Genomic DNA, 20780 nt, shown 5'->3' with positions numbered 1-20780 from the left:
AAGTATGAAAAATTGCTAACATAGTTTCTTTAGTAATAAAGATAATTTCCCTAAGTTTTCCAGGTTTAGAAGACACACTTTTAATTTTTTAAGTTTTCCCTGCCTTCCAGATTTTTCATTAGAGGGAACCATGCATAAAACATACAATTGATAATACCATAATTTTGGGATTTAATACCTAAAACTGTAGGAATAAATTATGACCCTAGCTATAAAAAGGTTTTAAAAAGTTTCATTTGGAAATAGTAGGTAGGATTGCCAACATTTTCAACATTGCAATAAGGGACACTTTCTGAAAATGTGACAGCATCCGTGAAACACACAAACATATAACAAAACTAGATTTCTTTAATTGACATAAATAATTTTTGTTCAAAAAAAAAGTACATACAATCATTATATTCAAATCAGAAGTGTTTTTCAAATAAATATTTTACTTTAAACAATCAAAATCACAGAAGATAACAAAAAAAAAAAGGTAATGCAGAGCTGCCAACCTCAAATCACACCCTTCAGTAATGACAATTATATGAAAAAAAGTACGCGTAAATCATGCACGATAAATTTTTCCCTGGGGAATTATGACACACACAAGATAAAACAAGGACAATAATATGCAATATATATATATATATATATATATATATATATATATATATATATATATATATATATATATATATATATATATATATATATATATATATATATATATATATAGAGAGAGAGAGAGAGAGAGAGAGAGAGAGAGAGAGAGAGGGGCCTATGTATATGAAAACAATTAAGATTAATGAATTGAAAAAAATTATTTGAACAATACAATCATCTGAATATGTAAGAAATGTCAATAATTTTACTGGAAATTTTGAACCTTCAATTCAAAGTATTAAAAGTTAAACTTTTGAACAACTGTCTTTTTATTTGCTTCTTTTATCCTGGTTGGCTAAGAACTGTCTTGTAAACAAACAACAAAAGACAAACAGAACTTGTAAACAATAACTCTGTGTTCATTACTTTCGTTTCTTCAGATGTAGCGAAAAAAGACTAAATGGGTTTATTGCTCGTCATGGCTATAAATGTTCCACATGTTTCTTTGATTCAATATGATGTCTACAGTCATCCCTTCCACCAGGTGCAATCAAAAAGTCACACATGCATACATTACAAAACGCGTGGTGTTCCAAAACATTTTTAGACGACAAGCATGGCCATTCTTTTGAATAGTTAGGTCGAAAGTTCTGAAGAATTGCATTCTTTTTTTTCCCCCAGATACACTTTTGTTCTGTCACACGCTTCATTTCTACAACCGGCACTGAAGAACACAACATTATCGAAAAACATAAAAAAATTTCACGTCTGTAGATACGACAAAAACACTATGATAAAAAAATGATTGTTTGCTTAACTTTTGGCTTCAAATAGCCATTTCCCTTCAACATAACCAGGTACCATATACAGAATGTTCCCTAACTCAATGTCAAGCTGAGAACAGTTTATACGCAAAGTAATAAGACTCTGAATCAAAAAACCAAAATTCATAACGTAATGTAGTCTTTAGTTACATGCATTTTTTCAAAAGTTTTTTGATCCCCACCTTGCACAAAATTATTAGTACTGTGAGCAAAACCTATTGCTACACAACCATAATACTACTCTTGAAAACAACTGAAAACAAAATCAAACAAGTTATTTATTCTTTAGGGAAAAAAAAAAATGTCTGCATGACTTGTGTCAATAATATTTAATAGGGTAACTTTGACTGTTCACACTGCAAAAAAAAAAAAAAAAAAAAAAACTAACTTAGTAAGTTATTTGCTTTTATTAGACATCTTTACAAATAAATTGTTACGTTAGCAAAGTAGTTTTTTTTTTTTCAGGTTGATAAGTCAAATCTACCCGATAAGAATTTTTTTTTGCTACTTAAGTCTTCAAAATAATTTTTTCCCCTAAAAGTATAGCATGTATGATTTTATTTTTAATCATCAACAGTAGGGTTATTTATGATTGTGTAGCAAAAATTATTATAAACATTTTCTAATAATTTGGTGCATGATGAGGATTTAAAAACTTTTGAAAAATGCTTGTAACTCAAAAACTAAGAAATCTTACACTATTATCAGATGAAAACCAACACATACCTGAGCAGCATACATGATGACAGCCATTAATCCAAGCCAACTGTGTAAGGTGTAAAGGTTTGGCGTTGGAGGTGTTTTCAGGTTGTGTGAATCAAAGGCAGCTTGCAAAGCAACCACTGTTAATATAAATGCCACAAGATGTAGAGCCATGTGAATCAGTTTCAGACGACGTTTTCTGCTGTTACGGAATGCTCTGTACACCATAATAGCTATTAAAAAAAAAATCACACTCTCAAAATACAGAAGAAAACCAAGAAATCATTAAGTCCAAACTTATAAAGAAATTGTTTCTCTATGTAAGCTGGCATTATGCAGGATTTAAGTTTTATTTTTATTTTGTGCTTATTTAGTTTTTTGCCATTTTAAATTGGGTGCTGTTCTATTGTTCAGGCAGGAAGCAAACTATCATTTTTATGGAGAGGAAATTAAATTTAAAGTCTTCAGCTGCAAGGCTTAAAATTTGGTTTCCTCTCCTTAAAATTGGTAGTTTACTTATTGCCTGTACAACTATTGCAAAAAACCAAATAAGCACAAAATTAAAAGAAACTTTAAATTTACACACTTCTGTTCTTGCATACATAAACAATTTCAACTGTAACTACCAATACTGTTTTTAAAAATTAACATTGATAACTTCATCTTAAAAGTAAATAATTTACTTCTACTTAATCACTTCAAGAGTTTAATCACAATGCTTCATGTTAGCACTTAGAACATCAGTAAAACTGAAAAAATTCACAAAAAAGCTGAAGGAGTTTAAGGTTTAAAATTCTTATATTATGTGTTAGAAGGATATTTGTATTATGAGTCAGCTGTGCCGTATCGTATTTGTGAGTTGTTTCAACTCCGAAGATAAGGAGATGGCAGTAACTTGTAAATTAACGAATGATGTTGGATGAGTTTTATTTATTCCTGCATGAACATGACATTATCTGCTTTCGCCGCACAAAGCCCGATATGACTCCTCACCCCTCCAACCCCCTCCTTCTTCACCGATATATTTTCTGCCGCTGTACGTCATGAAGTGTGAAATGTTTAAATAGTGCGCCGCGGGAGTCGGACACTGTAACTTCAGTGCCACGCACCCATGAAGTTACATAAATTACTAATTGTTATTGTTTGTTTCCCTCCACAAGAGACATGGAAGTTCAGAAAACTTACTAGAACATACCAATTACCAATCAATGTTTTATTCATAAGCAAACCAGGACAGAACCGAGTGGACCCAAGTAGGCCTGAAGGGGGGAATATTTAAATTAACTCTAGCTAATTACAGTAGAACCTAGATTAACCAGCACGGATAAGCGATAATCACAGATAAACGAATTCAAATGTATTTAGGTTATGCACTACAGCAAAATTTTGTAAGTAATTCATACAAAACAAATGCACAAGTATTAATAACACGAAGGGCAGGAATCGATTCTAGGAAGGAAGGCAGTTGTTCCATACATGTAATCAAGCTTAGCCCAGACTAGTATTTCTTCTCACGGGCAATTCTAGTCAGTTTCTTTGTCCATTCGTTTCTACTTTTAATGAGTAGTTTTTAGTATAATTCCTTTACTGTCCCTTCCCAAATTAATTACACTTCACAGGGTTGGTCCCCCCCCACCCCCCAAAATAAGATGTTTATTAACTTTTAATTGAGAATACGGTTAACCAAATGCCTGGTTAATCGGGTCACGGATAATCGAGGTTTTACTATACATAAGATCATGTGTCTTTATGAGAATTTTTTTTGGTTAACTAATCTTTTTTCGTCTCTGGCACAGCATCAAAACCTTTTAACAGGCATCATCGTAATGCGAGGACACTCCAGCCACCATTGGAAGCTAGCTTCCACCTACTCTTAATTCATCACCCTCCAATGTAGGACTCTCCAGCAATCCAAGGAATTCATCGCTTGCCATCACTGTTCTAGTAATTCTGTTTCTCTCTTTTAATTGTCCTAGACAGTTTCGGTATCTCCCACACAAACGAGACCTGGGCCGCCTGCCCAATGGTTCCCAAGACTGCCAGCAAATGGCGCGCGTGGGCGCTAGACTAATGGCCAGCCGGTGACCAATGGCTCTGGCTGCAGTCGCCACCTGGCGGGAAAGGGAAGAACTATCTCAGTCTTAGTACTACAGACAACCGACAGGTCACACACGAGAGGCGCTAGCAGCACGCTAGGGAGCGTGGCTTTGTTCCATCGGCGGGGGACTGGATCTAGAGACAGTCAACGGGTCAATGCTCCAGACACCTGGTTCTGGGAACACCAGCAAAAACAGGGTGGGCAAAAGGGTGCGGAAGGAACAGCTGGCATACTGGGAACTTGACGAACTTAGCCTCTTCGACATGCTCTGGCGGTGGCGAAACGGATCTCCAAGCTCGACTAGAGTTGCCTAGTTCAGACAAAATCTTAGGAGCCTCGTGCTCCAGCAGGAGCTGACGGGAGCAGTAACTCCGAGAAGGAGTCTCACCCGGAGTCACGGAATTACATCCAAGCCATGATCAGGAGCGAAGAGAAAAGGACGAGCCTTGCTGATATAACTTGGGACTGGTGGATCATCAGCACGTGGTGCTGAGAATACCGATGCACACTGGTCAGGGAAAGTTTGAGTGAGAGGGTACAGTCGAAAAAAAAGAAAAAGGAATTAGTTTGATAAATCAGATAAAATAAAAAAAAATAAAAAAAATTAGGTAAAACCAAAAAATTGTGCCAAGCGACGCTGATTTCCAGAAGAAGCAGACAAATGGCAGACGTTGCTTGTGTTTGTGAAAGTTCCCTGCCACTGTCTAGACCAAGTTCATCACGGCCCAGTCTGTGGCCAGGCAACAACGGTACGGCACGGCATTATACGTGCAGACGTAAAAACATTTGGTCCTTTACACTCCGTAGCCACAACTTAACTTGCCATAGCTGATGTCTGTACAATAGCAGATAGCGTAGTCAGACTTGTACGCGCATCTCTTCCTCCCTCGTATGGCTAACTATATGCCACGGTACATCTGTAGTTTACTGAGTTGAAACAGACGTCGTGGCGTCATGCCAGACTTTTTTTTTTGCTTGTGGCAATTTCATGGTAACTGAAATTTACAGATGTGCTATTCAAGCCTGGGGCAGTAAAATAAATATTGCGCTAAATGAATTTGCACAATCTGAACATGTACTAAGTGAGGGATTAGTGCATATACTAATTATATAATTCAGGTTCTCAATCATACTTCTGGTCTACTGTTTGCACATGACCTTAAAATCTACAAAAAGATTAACTCTTTAAATGATTGTTAACTACTTCAAAGTAACATCATTGAAATTTATAAATGGTGTAAACTAAATCTTGTTTCAGTTAACAGAAAAAAAAAATGAAATGATTTCCTTCACAAATAAATCCACCCAATCAGACATGTTTATGTGCTTGATAATACTCAAATCTCTGTACTTCCTAGTATAAAAGATCTTGGTGCCATCTTGAACTCTAAAATGTCTTTTCATATCAACGTCAACTCTCTACCATCCAAATCCCATAGAACCCTAGCTTAAATTACATACATTTTTATGCCTCAAATATTGATTCTATTCTTACATTTCTTACAAAATAGAATCTATACAAAACAATTTTTTTAGTTACATATAAATGAAGCTTCATTCTGAAGGTAAAGGTAGGAGTTTTACATCACAGTAGGAGTTTTACATCACAGTCATCACCAGAAATGTTAGATGACACAAATGAAGTGGGTCCCAAACCACAAAAATGATGAATAGGTATTCATAAATTGAGTTATGCCAGTGTTTGCAAAGTGCTCACAGTTTTAGACTAAATGCTCTGAAACATTGAACATTTGACAAATATTTTGCCGACTGTGAAGTAAGCATAAACCATACCTAATTTTTCTACTTGTTCTTCTAATTAGAGATTTTAAATTATTGATTAATTAATTATTTAAAAGATTATATACACAATTAACCAACATATCTATGCAACTAGCAGACCCATTGCTTATGCATTAAGTAATGGGTTTAAAATAAAATAACTTTCCAATCTCCAGGAATTTGAAAACTTGGGCTGCAGAGTACAATAAAAGGTAAAAGAGAACTCTTCAATGCCACAGAGGACTGGACTGAGATTGAAAAGCAGCAATAAGTTTCCATCTTGAAGGTTCTCTTGTTTGCTACTCATTCCAACAGCCTGCTTTACAAATGTCTAAGGTGAAAAATTCACTAAGGAAAATTAGATTTAATAAGGTACTAGACTACTCAATGGGATGTTTTTTTATAAGAACATACAACTTGTCAACCATAACTGTCAGTTCTACAGTTCTGACAATCAAAAATAAAGTTCTTTGTGCCATTTTCTCTCCATATTTCCTCTTGTTTTTAAACTTTTTTTAAGTCTTAAATTGATATTTTATTTAAAAGGCTTTGGAAACATCTGTGCATCCCCCATTATTACACAGTGTTGACTTTGAATAGAGTTCATTGCAGAACACCATTTTACTCTAACATAGTTAACAGCTGGTGCATGCATAGATGGTTTAAATTTTATTTTTGTGGACCTGTATCTTATTATTTTGGGCAAAGGAGAGGTAAAAGTAAACCAGAACATACTACTCCTATGCCTGTCAAAGAATCTTGCACAAGTAAACACCATTCATATGATAGAATTTAATTTTCTCTACATAAAAAATAATTATGTTACAGGTGGAGGACATAAGTGATGCAAAGAAACAATTTTCTTTTTTCTTTTTAAATATAGATCATAATTATCTACCCCTAATTTTAAATGGCTTTTCGCATATTTCTGAGGTTCACAATAAGTTTTTCCAAACAGATGATTATAACTTAAATTGTTGCTTCACATCTTGTCGACAGTGAAGTCATTAAAGATGAAAAACAGTGCAGCCATATGTTAACCCTGAAAACTGCCCAGCTTCTAGATTCAGTTGGAGGTGAAACAAACTGCCCTAAAAGGCCTTGTGAGGTTTGAATTTCATTATTTCAGAACACAGTCCACTTCAGATATTACACCCATAAAATTTACAAATTTAAACAGAATGAGAAGTGATATGTATTGTATGAAATTTTTTGACTTTATTAATATGATTCACTATGAATAACAAATCATGGGATTTGATAATACTCACTTCACACACACCAGTTCCAGATAAAATTTACTTTTCTAAAAATTTAACCTCTAAGTAAATTCAAAACAGAATTTCATAAAATATAAAAGAATATGTGTAAAAATTATTTTGGGTCATTCTTGCAAAAAGGGAACATTTTATGTCACTAAAGCAGCACTAAAAAGAAACAATACATACACACTTAATTAATTGATTCTAAATCACAGGAACTAAAACCCTTCCTTTCTATAAATTTTGAACGTCAAATCTATTTTCAACATTTTTTTTTTTTTTTTAGTGAACGGAGGGATACATGTATACCTCCGTTACATGTCACATCTTCATTTAGACATTTTCTTTTATAATTATCTCAGATATAAAAAATAATGACAATAAGTTTAACAATCCTAGTAAAACAAATAAAATGTGTTCTTGTTTCTTCAATGTATAGTTTTTTCAATTTTCCCTTTATAAAACCTGTAATGTTACTCTAAACTTTGTCACAAACTTTAGTGTATTCTCCGTTATATTAAAATAAAAGTTCTACAGAACCTCACATGTAAGCAATATTGGCTTTGTTTCCTCTTTGGAACAGCTGGGAGGAGGCCATCTTTGATGTTTCCATTTTTCAGTGGATAAATTTGTGCTGAATAAACAGTTTTATAAGTGTGAACAAATATTTCATTGGAAGGTTATACACCTGATGTATCATCCGTTCATCATCTAAAAAGGTAATTTCAATTACCAGTAAATCACTTAAATCCTAATTAATTGTGACATATCAGTATGTTTAACCTTACTAATAGCCAACAGACATAACCTCGAAGTAAAGCATGTGTTTTGCCTTTTAGTGCAATACGGTATCCTCCGTTCATGTATCCTCCGTTACACCACACGTGTAACGGAGGATACTGTTTATGAAACGGAGGATACTATTTGTGTAATTGAGGTATACTTTTAAAATCTTTGGTCTGGTTTATGTCACATTTAATTTATAGTCTGGCTTAAAAAGTATTACTTCCTTGGACTAGAAAAAGATGTTTATCTGGTAACTTGCCTTAAAAATTCCTTAAACATATAGTTTTGGGATATTTAAACAAAAAATAGTGTTATTACATTTTCACAAATTTGTTACAGACTCTTAAATGTATGGTCTTTTTGTTTATTACAGTTCATAATGAGCAAAACCAACAAGATGACAGCTAAAGAAAGAATGCGAAAATACAGAGAGAAAATTAAGAACGATACAAATCTATATGAGGAATCTAAGAGAAAGGAACGTGAAAGATTCAAGAAACGTGTAGAAGACGGAAAAATTAAAACTGCTAAAACCAAAATGAGTGATCGTGCCAAAAGGAACCTGAGAAAAACATGGCGAGAAAAAACTAGGAAATATAGAGCATCTGTAAAAGATAGAAACCAGATGCTTGAAAATTTAAACGCACCTCTTAGTCCTGGCATTCCGAGTACTTCCGGAAGTACTAATAACCGTAGTAGACCTCTTACGGTTGATGATAAGCGAAAAGAAAGTGGAAAGAAAGTAAGGAGAAGAAAAAGACAGGAATTGAAGGAAAAAATTGCAGTGTTAGAAAATAAATTAAAGGATAGGAATAGGCAACATGCTAATTATAGACAGCAAAAACACAGATAACAAAAAAAATATAATGAAGATAAGGAAGAGACACCAAGCAGAACAGTTACAAAACTTTTAGGCAAAACGTCAGTGACACATCTTATTCGAAGAAAATTAATTTTCGGAGAAGTTATTCAAAATCAAATAAAGACCAGCTACAAAAATGAGCAGCAACGGAAGAAGAATATTAATAAAGATAGTGAATGATATTAATAAAGTCCAATTTTGAAGTTTTTTTATACAAATGTACAAATGTCATTTAAAGAATTACATTACATATTAAAATCTCTATTGATTTGCATAATATTATGCTGTTCTTGCACGCAATGTCTCCTCCGTTACATAGCTGTATCCTCCGTTAACAGTATTTTACAAAACATTAGAAAAATCTATAAGTAAATGAAAAAAGATGTTGACTAGTGGCATACATCGATTCAGAATAAGTTAATAAGCGTATCAGAATAATCAAAAACTTAAATCGATAAAATAAAAAAATAAATAATTGAGCACTTCAAAAACTCCCTTTTTCCAAGAATGACCCTTTTAAATATTTAGTATGCAACTACCATTGGGAGATTTGATATGAAATAACCTACTTGCAATTTGCAACCAAGTCAAGCCATAGTGCCTAGTTTAATAGTGTATATTTAATTTGCAAAGGTTTTGAATTTGTTCTTCGAGATGTTCCAGCAACTTATTTCTAAAAAGCCATTTAAGTATTTTTTTCCATGTTTCGAATTTTGTGATCGAAATTAGATTTTATTTAAATGTGGTTTGCTTTTGATTTCATATGGATATTATATTATGGTAAGTTACAAGTTAGTATCAGTTATTGTTTCTGATGCAGTTGGGCAGTTTTCCCAGTCTCAGAAAGAAAGAAAGGGACGTGACAATCAGGCTCCGGCCCAAGAGACATAATTGTTTTCTAGTTATTGTTAATATGAAAATCCCGTACATAGGTGCGAGTATAAGCAGCTAGGAAATTGTTATTTTTAACAGCCAATCAGGATGCACCATGCTCTTTAACGTGATGTGTTGCTCCAGAACTTCAGGGAACAAATGTCGTATTTGTTAACCTTAGGGAGCTGGCTTGATGCTGAAAGGCCTGATGTATTTCCTTATAAAGGCAATGTTTGTTGTAATTGACCACGGGGCTGTCTGACTCTGTTCCACCTTGGACAAGGAAGGTAGCTGCATTGTCCAACTAGTCTGTCGTTTAGATGCTGTCCTGACTGGTCGTTTCTGGCAGCGGCTCACCAAAAAACAATGGAGAATTGATGGATGGATAATTTAACGCTTGCTGGTCGGGGTCAGCAATCGCTGTGACCTGGTGCCCTGGTTTGTACCCACTACTATATGGGAATTTTAAAAGATGCTTAATTAGTCACCAGAGAAAACAATCAGACAGTAAGTTCTCAAAAAATGTACTAAGTGTAATCATGTGTGCTGCAATTGTTTTGAAATTTATGAGGGCATGCATTTAATTAAGTGTTGGCAACAAGAATAAATTTCAAAGGACATGCAACAAGTTTAGTTTCTTTAAAAACAACCCAATGAAAAGCAATACTAAATAAATAATTTAAGAATTTCAGTAAATCATTTTATTGCATATCAAAGTATTAAATCTTAAAGTTTATTATGAATTGTTACTAATCTGAATTATCTAGCCAGGCCAGTTTTGAGTGTGACAAGTTTGTATGTTCACATTAAAAAAAAAGTATTTAATACTTTAGAAGCAAGTCCTCCCCACATTAAATACTGTATTTTCCACAAAAAAATTAAATAATTTTATGTAGAAAAAATAGATAACAGTAAGCAGTAGTATGTACTAGAATAATTTACTCACAGTTTCCATACAGAAATATCATTGCAGTTGTCATAAGAACTGGGTGCCAGTTGAACTCTATACCAGGGTCTGACGACCAAGCAAAACCTCCACGGTAATGGCCAACCCACACAGTTACCATAGTTACTGCAAGAGCTCCAAGGACTTCTGAAGCCGAAAATGCAAGCATTAAGCCATCCAAGTTCCTCTCTGATGTATCCATGCTGAAAATTGAAACAAAAATGCAATGTCTATTATGTCCATCAGAAAAATACAAATTATTTCTTGGCACTAAATAGCAAACATTAACTACCAATTTTAAGATAGAATTATTAGCGATACCCAACACTAAAATATCACTTGCTAAAATGACAGAACTCAATGTTCCATGAGAGGCAATCCCAACTGATAATCAGTCGAAACCACCCGGTTTTTACCTTTACACCAAATTTCACTGGTACACGTTCATAATTATACAATTTGTACACAATACAAATGCATACAACCAGTTATAAGACCTAGAACTCACTGGATGGAGGTTTTCAAGACTGACTTTGCAGTAGGGGAAGAACAATTAATGGTTTTGTGAACAGTAGTGGCTGGTGACTTCAAAACATGGGCATTCACATTACATTTAGATGTCTACAGGTTGTCAGGGGTATTACTGCCACCACCTTCAGTCAATTATTCAGGGCGCCAGCACATGGACCCGGTGGAGACATGACCCGCGTGGGAGCAAGACTCGAGTTTCCTCCAATACTTCCGACCACAAGACCTGGCCCACTCTCAGTGCTGGGCTCGCTACTGACGATTTATGAAAATATGTTTAAAACGTGGACGCTTTATGCATCCCACATGCCTCAGCCTCTGCGACATTGACACGTGGTTCAAAAAATACACCTTGTTTATTTAATTTATTTATTTACAAATTGTCACATGCAGACCAAAACTCAATAAAAAGTTGCAAGGTTAAGCATGACAAAAAATAAACAAAAATATACCATAAAAATAAAACAAACCATAATAATTACAATAAGGAATACAAATCACAAACAAAACAGACAATAGACTATGTAAGGTAAACAAATTTAACATAACATAATTAGACACAATAATAAAACACAAATATAACAATGGAATGTTAAGTTCGAAATTTAGAAGTAAATAGTACACAAAGAAATTATATGTGAAGTGTAGTCATAATTAGTTTGATAAACAGAATTACCGAGCTTGTTATAATTAGAAATTAATATATCAATAATATCATTTTGTTTGTAAAGAGTACATAAGGTGGACTTTATTTAGGCGACTGAAAAATTGTGGAACTCTAAACTCAGTGTTGTCGAGAATATATTTACAATCAATTTTAGAGTTTTAACAATTTTTAATGAAGAGAGAATCAGCTAAAGGAACTAAATTATGATTGGAAGGATATTTTTAATTTATAAGCAGTTTAATTTAAACAGCAAGATTTGGTTTCTTCAGTTGCAGCTCTTGTACATTAATGAGTTAAATTTCAATTAAGGAGCATTTCATGCCAGATCATCCAGGTGTGTCCACCCCACCATCTCAGATTTGGATGAAATTTGGTACATGGTATCTTCAGACAAATATAAGAACCAGTATTTTTCATTTTTGGAATATTGGCTCTAGTTTGGAATTTAAAGCCCTGCAAAGTTTCCCTCTGTTTGGTGGAATTTTTTAAATACGCTACCAAAATCGTGTGACACATCCTGCTTCAACTTACATTTGTAATAACAGTTACTAATGTATAACCGCAAAATACACCACACTTATTCAGAATTTTATGTAAATTTACAATATTAATCATAAAATGTAATTAAATGCCCAGAAGCATGTGCCATTTACGTTAAAAGTGGAAAAAATTAAATACCAAAAATTGTAAACATTAGGTAGTTCAGTAATCCTCTAACTATTTTCTGTTAATATTTAGAATTTCGAGCTTGGTACCATTAGAAAGAGCACAAAATTTGCTAAAAAGTGGTGAAATTAAATTTGTGGATATTTACCTTCCTTCGTTGTAAAAGCAAGTTCTTTGTTATAAATCAGTTTTAAGTTTACGAATTAATTTGTACATTTAAATCCAAATATATAGCAAAATTTTTATTGAAAAAATGTTTGAAACAATGATTTAGCCTTGTTGGAAATGCACATTTAATATACTGTAATACTATATATGAAAAATACTAATGAAAAGGTGAAGAAAATGTTTGAAGAAATGTTATGGTTCAATTAATGTTTGTCACTGAATCAGTTTGCATAATATTGCATCTTCTTGCTTAAATGTAGATGATGTAATATAGCCTATTGCTTCATCTAAATCTTTACAGTAGGAAGATCTCATAGAAGATATTAGTCAGTCACAGGTTGTCCAGTGTGTGGGAGTCTTAGGAGCTGCTGTTTTTCTGTGCACTTCAACAAACTATGTGGGATTGTTTAATCTATGACTGTTAATGTTTGAGCTGGTTTTATTTATTTATTTTTGATAAGTTATTTGCTTTGTATTTTCTGACTAAAGTGGGTAAAACTGACAGCTTTTTTTTTTACAATCCACAATGGCAACTAGTTTATAATAAAAGTGTAGTGTAGGTTTTCTTATTAATTCTGTGTGTCATATAAATACATACACAGACAAGATTATAATTCTTAATATTGATGAACTTCCTGATGAAAAAATAAATAAATTCTGCTTTGGGGGATGGATGGATTCATATTGCATTCAAATTCAAGTATAAGTTCACACCACTATGCATCACTCATTAAATATTACAGGGAAGCTTTTATAAAATATTGTGACCCAGCAAAGAAACAAGGTCTATAAAAAGTGGCAAAGACCTATATCTCTTCAAATGGCCAAAGATGCAAAAAGTAAAGCTGGTGTTTTGTTAGTTCCTGGACAAAAGCTGTTATTTCAAGTTATTTCAAGAACAAGAGTTTGAAAATTAACAGAATTATTTTAACGAAGAGGAAGGCCCATACCCTCACAAGCTTACACCTATGAAGAAAGACCTTAGTGAGCGTACACCATTTGAAAAGGGAGATTTGAATTTAAGCATGAGTACTCTTGATGCATCAACTTTATATAAAATAAAAGGACTTTCAAAGCGTTCAAAATTAGTGGATGGTAAAAGAAAGATAGCCGAAATCAAAAGTAAAGTGAAATCAAAAGTAGCAGCAGTTTAGAAGCTACCAGAAGATGAATTGCAGTCTAAAGGAAGCACTGATGAAGACTTATCAGAAGAGCCAGTTATTATGAGGAATGCAAGTGGCTTAAATTTTCTAATAAGTCAGATGAAAGAAAAATTGATGTACGCAACATCCAGATGAAAGAAGTTACACATTTCATCAGTGCCAGGTTGGATGGGTGCATTATAAACTGACATCCATGAGTGTGAGAAAAATTACATAATGATGGTCAAAATGGTATCAGCTTCTTCATAGATTACATTGATGAAGAACTAAAGGAAAGCCTATTTTAGGTATGTACATCAAGTGACACCGGTAATTGTAATAAAAAAAATGCAATTTTCATTAACACAGCTTGCAGGCCTAACTTTTACTACTGTAATTCTGTAATTTTATTTTATTTATATGAACTTATGTACTGTATGTATGTACAGTTAACAATTCTATCCACCAAAACATTTCTTTAGGTGGGGTAAGGGTGAGAAGGTATATATCCATAAATTTTATTTCACCATTTTGTAGCACATTTTGTGCTCTGTCTAATTATACCAAACCTGAAATTGTAAAGATTATTAGAAAAAAGTTATAATAGGATTACTGAACTAATGTTTACAATTTTTTGTAGGTAATTAATTTTTTCCACTTCTAACATAAATTGCACGTACTTCAGTGCATTAAATTACATTTTACGAGTGATATTTGAAATCATCGTAAAATTCTGAATAAGTATGGTGAATTTCACGATTCTACATTAATAATTGTTAAAAAATGTAAGTTGAAGCAAGATGTGTCACTCGACTTTGATTGCGGATTAAAGAATTTCCACCAAACAGAGGGAATATTTGAAGGGCTTTAAATTCCAAACTAGAGCCAATATTCAGAAAATGAAAAATACTGGTTCCTTACATTTGTCTCAAGATACCATGTACCAAATTTAATCCAAATCTGAGATGGTGGGGTGGAAAATGTGTATCTTGGCTGGATGACCTGGCAAGGAATGAACTTTTTAGTTCAGTACGTCCGAAGACCCTGCAAATTACAGAAATTGTGAAATAAGAAAAAATTATGATTGTGGTTAAAAAAAATCATTTTTATTCATTTTGTTCATAATTCATTATTACAAGATATTTTTTTTAAGTCCAGGATCTTCCAACATACTGATTTAAAACAGCAAGCATCAAAGCATTATGTACCACAGGATCAACCCATCACGATCGATATACTGAACTAAAACTGCAAGCATATTGTACTACAGGATCAAGCCAACAAGATGATGCGATCAGGATCAAGCCTTCAGGATCCAGGGATCAACGTTGATATATGAAACGGAAAAAAATAGCATATTTTTAATTCTCCATAGTTGGCCACAGTTGTGCTAAACAATAGATACGTGATCACAGGTAAACAATGAATGGTGGCAGCAGTGTGAAAACCAGTATTGTTATGTAAGCTTTAAACTGTTATTTTTCACGAACCAGTAGAAATTAAGAAACCATCCCTTCAGGGTGAATTTAAGGACATGTATAGTGCATGAAAACCATGTTCTTCAATATTTTTTTTTTTTCGTTCTGAAAAGCCCCAATATCCAAGTATTAAACGACTTTAATGTATTCGGTAAATATGTACAGTTGCGGTAGATGCCAAAAAAAATGCTAAAAATCTGAAAATACTTTTATTCTGGGCCCTTTCACTTCCTCTTTTCAAATCAACCGGCGGAGGTAAGAAATTCCAAATACTTTAGGAGATATAGAATTTTTAAATTTCATCATATGTAGAGTCGCGGTAGATGCCAAAGAAAATGCTAAAAATCTGAAAATACTTTTATTCTGTGCTCTTTCACTTCCTCTTTTCAAATCAACCGGCGGAGATAAGAAATTCCAAATACTTTATGAGATATCGAATTTTTTAATTTAGCAATACAACGCCCGTTTAACCCTTCGAACATCGCCATTTTTTATTTTGACGTGTGTTAGTGAATGTGTAATAAATAAAATGGTCGATTAGGTCAGGTCAGTTACATTATAAATACTTTCAAACTAAGCGGACATTAAAAATAATGTGAATTTAATTTAATGGTTCTTTAGTTTTAAATTATTTATAATGTAACTGACCTGACCTAACAAAACCCGGACAAATGATGAACATTAACAACTCACGCAATTTTTTTTTACTTATCACTTGCGCAACAATATACAAATAAAAAAATAATACTTTAAAATTAGAAACGTTAAAAACTCACCTAAGTTGGAGGCGGGTACATTTCCTTTGCCACTATAAGGAAATGATGTAGTCGTTCACGGCAGAAGTTGACCGATTAATTAAACATCGTATTGAACAATAAATGAATAAATAATCAAGTATTGGTTCATTTGAATACTGACCAATCACGGAATAAATAATCACCTATTGGTTCATTTGAATACTGGCCAATCACGGAACAGTCACGTGACAAAATTGTCCAATAAGAAATATGATACTCGTAAACAAGAAACCTTTTTATCTATGACAAGAAACAATGGTGATCGCCACATACTACGCAGGTATTGTGATGAAAAATAAAAAATTCGATATCTCCTAAAGTATTTGGAATTTCTTACCTCCGCTGGTTGATTTGAAAAGAGGAAGTGAAAGAGCACAGAATAAAAGTATTTTCAGATTTTTAGCATTTTTTTTGGCATCTACCGCGACTGTACATATTTACCATGTATTCTAGACACACATTAGCACGGCACTGAAATCGGCAAAATTTGTTTGCTTTAAGAAGTTAACAAGTAAATAATTATGGACAATTATTCACTTCGTTGTAATTTGTTTGCTGCAGTGATTTCAATAATTACCAATTCAACATTTCTTCTTGTTTTAATGACTCTTGCCACACAATTTTGTTGGACTTCATCGCCGTTCGAACTATCCACTATTTTAGAACCCACTAAGAAATTCAAAACGCCCTTAACGGGAAAAATCAAGAGCATCTGTAAATTCTACATTATTATTTCAAAGGCAAAGTAAGCAGAAATATATTATAAGATGGCTTAACACATTTTTGTTCCGCGTCGCCAAATCCACGGTACCATATGTAACGTTCTATGAATGTTTTACCTACCTGCTACAGTTCCGGAAGCTTAGCTAATGAATTAAAAGAATCCAGTTCAAACATGTTCATCAAAAACTACTTCAACAATGTCGTAAACATATGCATTTACAATTTTGTACAAACCGCTTAGCTTGTTACGCAACAGTCAACTGTTCACCTGTTGACGCAAATGTAATAAGGCTACATATAAACGTACCTTTATCCACTTGTTGCATCAGCAGATCTTCAAAAGTAAATAACTACATTCAATATTCTAAGCTGAAGGTTCTAAATCCTTATCTTGAATTTCAAAAACATTTACCACACAAATGATACGATATCCTCATTCGCATACAAGTCAATGTCAAATCACCAACATGTTAAAAGCACCGGAGTCAAAATTATGCATTTGGACAGCAACAGCAACAGACGCACACATACATTTCGGCCATGACAGTTTTCGCGTTTCAAAAACATTTACCCAAACATAAAATAGACAAAATGTAAGCCAAAATACAACTACGAAGTCATAAAGGCAAAACGTAAGGCTAGTTAATAATATTAAAAAAAAGTGAATTTTTATACGCAATGTTAAAATTATTTAAAAGTCAAATATGATATATATTTCAAAAAATGGTATTATATTATAACAACTCCTGGACTCATACCAAGTATTGGCCAAATATCAGCCATGTACCAAATGAAAGCTGTAACATTTCTTAACAGATAATAGTTTTCAGAATTTTTGTCTGGGCCGACACTTTTAATGCCGACGGACAGCAACAGGATCGCGCGCCCAGTTTTCCTTGCAGGCAATAGATTTACCCGCCCATTACAGGCCCTGAAAAAAACCATTTTATTTCTCCATTTAAAACTGAAATATATAAATCTAACTACAAAGTCCTAAACCCAAGATAATAAGCTTTGTATTTAACAAAAAAATAGTATTTATTAATAGTATTCTTAAAATTATTTAAATTCAAAAAAAGTACATATTTCAAAAACTTGCATTATATTAAAACGACTCCAGGACTCACACTAAGTATTGCCCGAACATCAGCCATGTACCAAATGAAAGCTGTAACATTTCTTAACAAAATATACTTTTCAGAATTTTTGTCTGGGCCGACACTTTTAATGCCGACGGACAGCAACAAGATCTCGCGCCCTGTTTTACTTGCAGGCAATAGCTTCACCCGCCCATTAAAGGACCTGAAAAAACCATTTTATTTCTCAGTTTAAAACTGAAATAAAAAAATCCAACTACAAGGTCCTAAACGCAAGATATGACGCTTTGTATTTAACAAAAAAAAATAGTATTTATTAATAGTATTCTTTAAATTATTTAAATACAAAAAAAGTACATATTTCAAAAACTTGCATTATATTAAAACGACTCCAGGACTCATACCAAGTATTGGCCGAACATCAGCCATGTACCAAATGAAAGCTGTAACATTTCTTAACAAAATATACTTTTCAGAATTTTTGTCTGGGCCGACACTTTTAATGCCGACGGACAGCAACAAGATCTCGCGCCCTGTTTTACTTGCAGGCAATAGCTTCACCCGCCCATTACAGGACCTGAAAAAACCATTTTATTTCTCAGTTTAAAACTAAAATATAAAAATCCAAATACAAGGTCCTAAACGCAAGATATGTCGCTTTGTAATTAACTAAAAAAATAGTATTTATTAATAGTATTCCTTAAATTATATAAGGTCAAGAAGGTACATATTTCAAAAACTTGCATTTTATAAAAACGACTCCAGGACTCATACCAAGTATTGGCCGAATATCAGCCATGTACCAAATGAAAGCTGTAACATTTCTTAACAAAATATTATAATCATAATTTTTGTCTGGGCCGACACTTTTAATGCCGACGGACAGCAACAAGATCGCGCGCCCAGTTTTCTTTGCAGGCAATAGATTTACCCGCCCATTACAGGCCCTGAAAAAACCATTTTATTTCTCCGTTTAAAACTGAAATATAAAAATACAACTACAAGGTCCTAAACGCAAGACATGACGCTTTGTATTAAACTAAAAAAAGAATATTTATTAATAGTATTCTAAAAATTATATAAGGTCAAAAAAGGTACATATTTAAAAAACTTGCATTTTATAAAAACGACTCCAGGACTCATACCAAGTATTGGCCGAACATAAGCCATGTACCAAATGAAAGCTGTAAAATTTCTTAACAAAATATACTAATCATAATTTTTGTCTGGGCCGACACTTTTAATGCCGACAAACAGCAACAAGATCGCGCGCCCAGTTTTCCTTGTAGGCAATAGATTTACCCGCCCATTACAGGCCCTGAAAAAACCATTTTATTTCTTCGATTAAAACTGAAATATAAAAATCCACCTACAAGGAACTAAACGCAAGATATAACGCTTTGTATTTAACTAAATAAATATTATTTATTAATAGTATTCTTTAAATTAAATAAGGTCAAAAATTATACATATTTCAAAAACGTGCATTATATTAAAACGACTCCAGGACTCATACCAAGTATTGGCCGAACATCAGCCATGTACCAAATGAAAGCTGTAACATTTCTTAACAAAATATACTTTTCAGAATTTTTGTCTGGGCCGACACATTTAATGCCGACGGTCAGCAACAAGATCGCGCGCCCAGTTTTCCTTGCAGCCAATAGATTTACCCGCCCATTACAGGCCCTGAAAAAAACATTTTATTTCTCCGTTTAAAACTGAAATATAAATATCCAACTACAAGGTCCTAAACGCAAGATATGACGCTTTGTATTAACTAAGTAAATATTATTTATTAATAGTATTCTTTAAATTAAATAAGGTCAAAAAATGTACATATTTCAAAAACGTGCATTATATTAAAACGACTCCAGGACTCGTACCAAGTATTGGCCGAACATCAGCCATGTACCAAATGAAAGCTGTAACATTTCTTAACAAAATATACATTTCAGAATTTTTGTCTGGGCCGACACATTTAATGCCGACGGACAGCAACAAGATCGCGCGCCCAGTTTTCCTTGCAGCCAATAGATTTACCCGCCCATTACAGGCCCTGAAAAAACCATTTTATTTCTCCGTTTAAAACTGAAATATAAAAATCCAACTACAAGGTCCTAAACGCAAGATATGACGCTTTGTATTTAACTAAATAAATATTATTTATTAATAGTATTCTTTAAATTATTTAAGGTCAAAGAAGGTACATATTTCAAAAACTTGCATTTTATAAAAACGACTCCCGGACTCATACCAAGTATTGGCCGAATATCAGCCATGTACCAAATGAAACCTGTAACATTTCTTAACAAAATATACATTTCAGAATTTTTGTCTGGGCCGACACATTTAATGCCGACGGTCAGCAACAAGATCGCGCGCCCAGTTTTCCTTGCAGCCAATAGATTTACCCGCCCATTACAGGCCCTGAAAAAAACATTTTATTTCTCCGTTTAAAACTGAAATATAAATATCCAACTACAAGGTCCTAAACGCAAGATATGACGCTTTGTATTAACTAAGTAAATATTATTTATTAATAGTATTCTTTAAATTAAATAAGGTCAAAAAATGTACATATTTCAAAAACGTGCATTATATTAAAACGACTCCAGGACTCGTACCAAGTATTGGCCGAACATCAGCCATGTACCAAATGAAAGCTGTAACATTTCTTAACAAAATATACATTTCAGAATTTTTGTCTGGGCCGACACATTTAATGCCGACGGACAGCAACAAGATCGCGCGCCCAGTTTTCCTTGCAGCCAATAGATTTACCCGCCCA

The 20780-nt window shown here is 33.4% G+C and overlaps 1 protein-coding gene across 2 annotated transcripts in view; it reads right to left on the bottom strand.

The window, feature by feature from the left end:
• LOC134529082 (plasma membrane ascorbate-dependent reductase CYBRD1) overlaps nucleotides 1-17856 on the bottom strand; it is a 33736-nt gene extending 15880 nt beyond the window's left edge. The window contains exons 1-3 of one of the 2 annotated variants that reach the window (XM_063362789.1): nucleotides 17200-17856; nucleotides 10724-10926; nucleotides 2139-2347 (exon numbers count right to left, since the gene is read on the bottom strand). In XM_063362789.1, coding sequence (XP_063218859.1) covers nucleotides 2139-2347; nucleotides 10724-10925 — 411 coding nt within the window. In that variant the 5' untranslated portion in view covers nucleotide 10926; nucleotides 17200-17856. Of the gene's footprint in view, nucleotides 1-2138; nucleotides 2348-10723; nucleotides 10927-17012; nucleotides 17180-17199 lie in introns of those variants that run through there. The other variant, XM_063362790.1, reaches the window with a different exon arrangement.
• Nucleotides 17857-20780: the final 2924 nt, after the last annotated feature.

This window comes from Bacillus rossius, chromosome 2 (genome assembly GCF_032445375.1).
Source record: "Bacillus rossius redtenbacheri isolate Brsri chromosome 2, Brsri_v3, whole genome shotgun sequence".
NCBI lineage: Eukaryota > Metazoa > Arthropoda > Insecta > Phasmatodea > Bacillidae > Bacillus > Bacillus rossius.
This window is presented reverse-complemented; position numbering and strand designations above follow the sequence as displayed.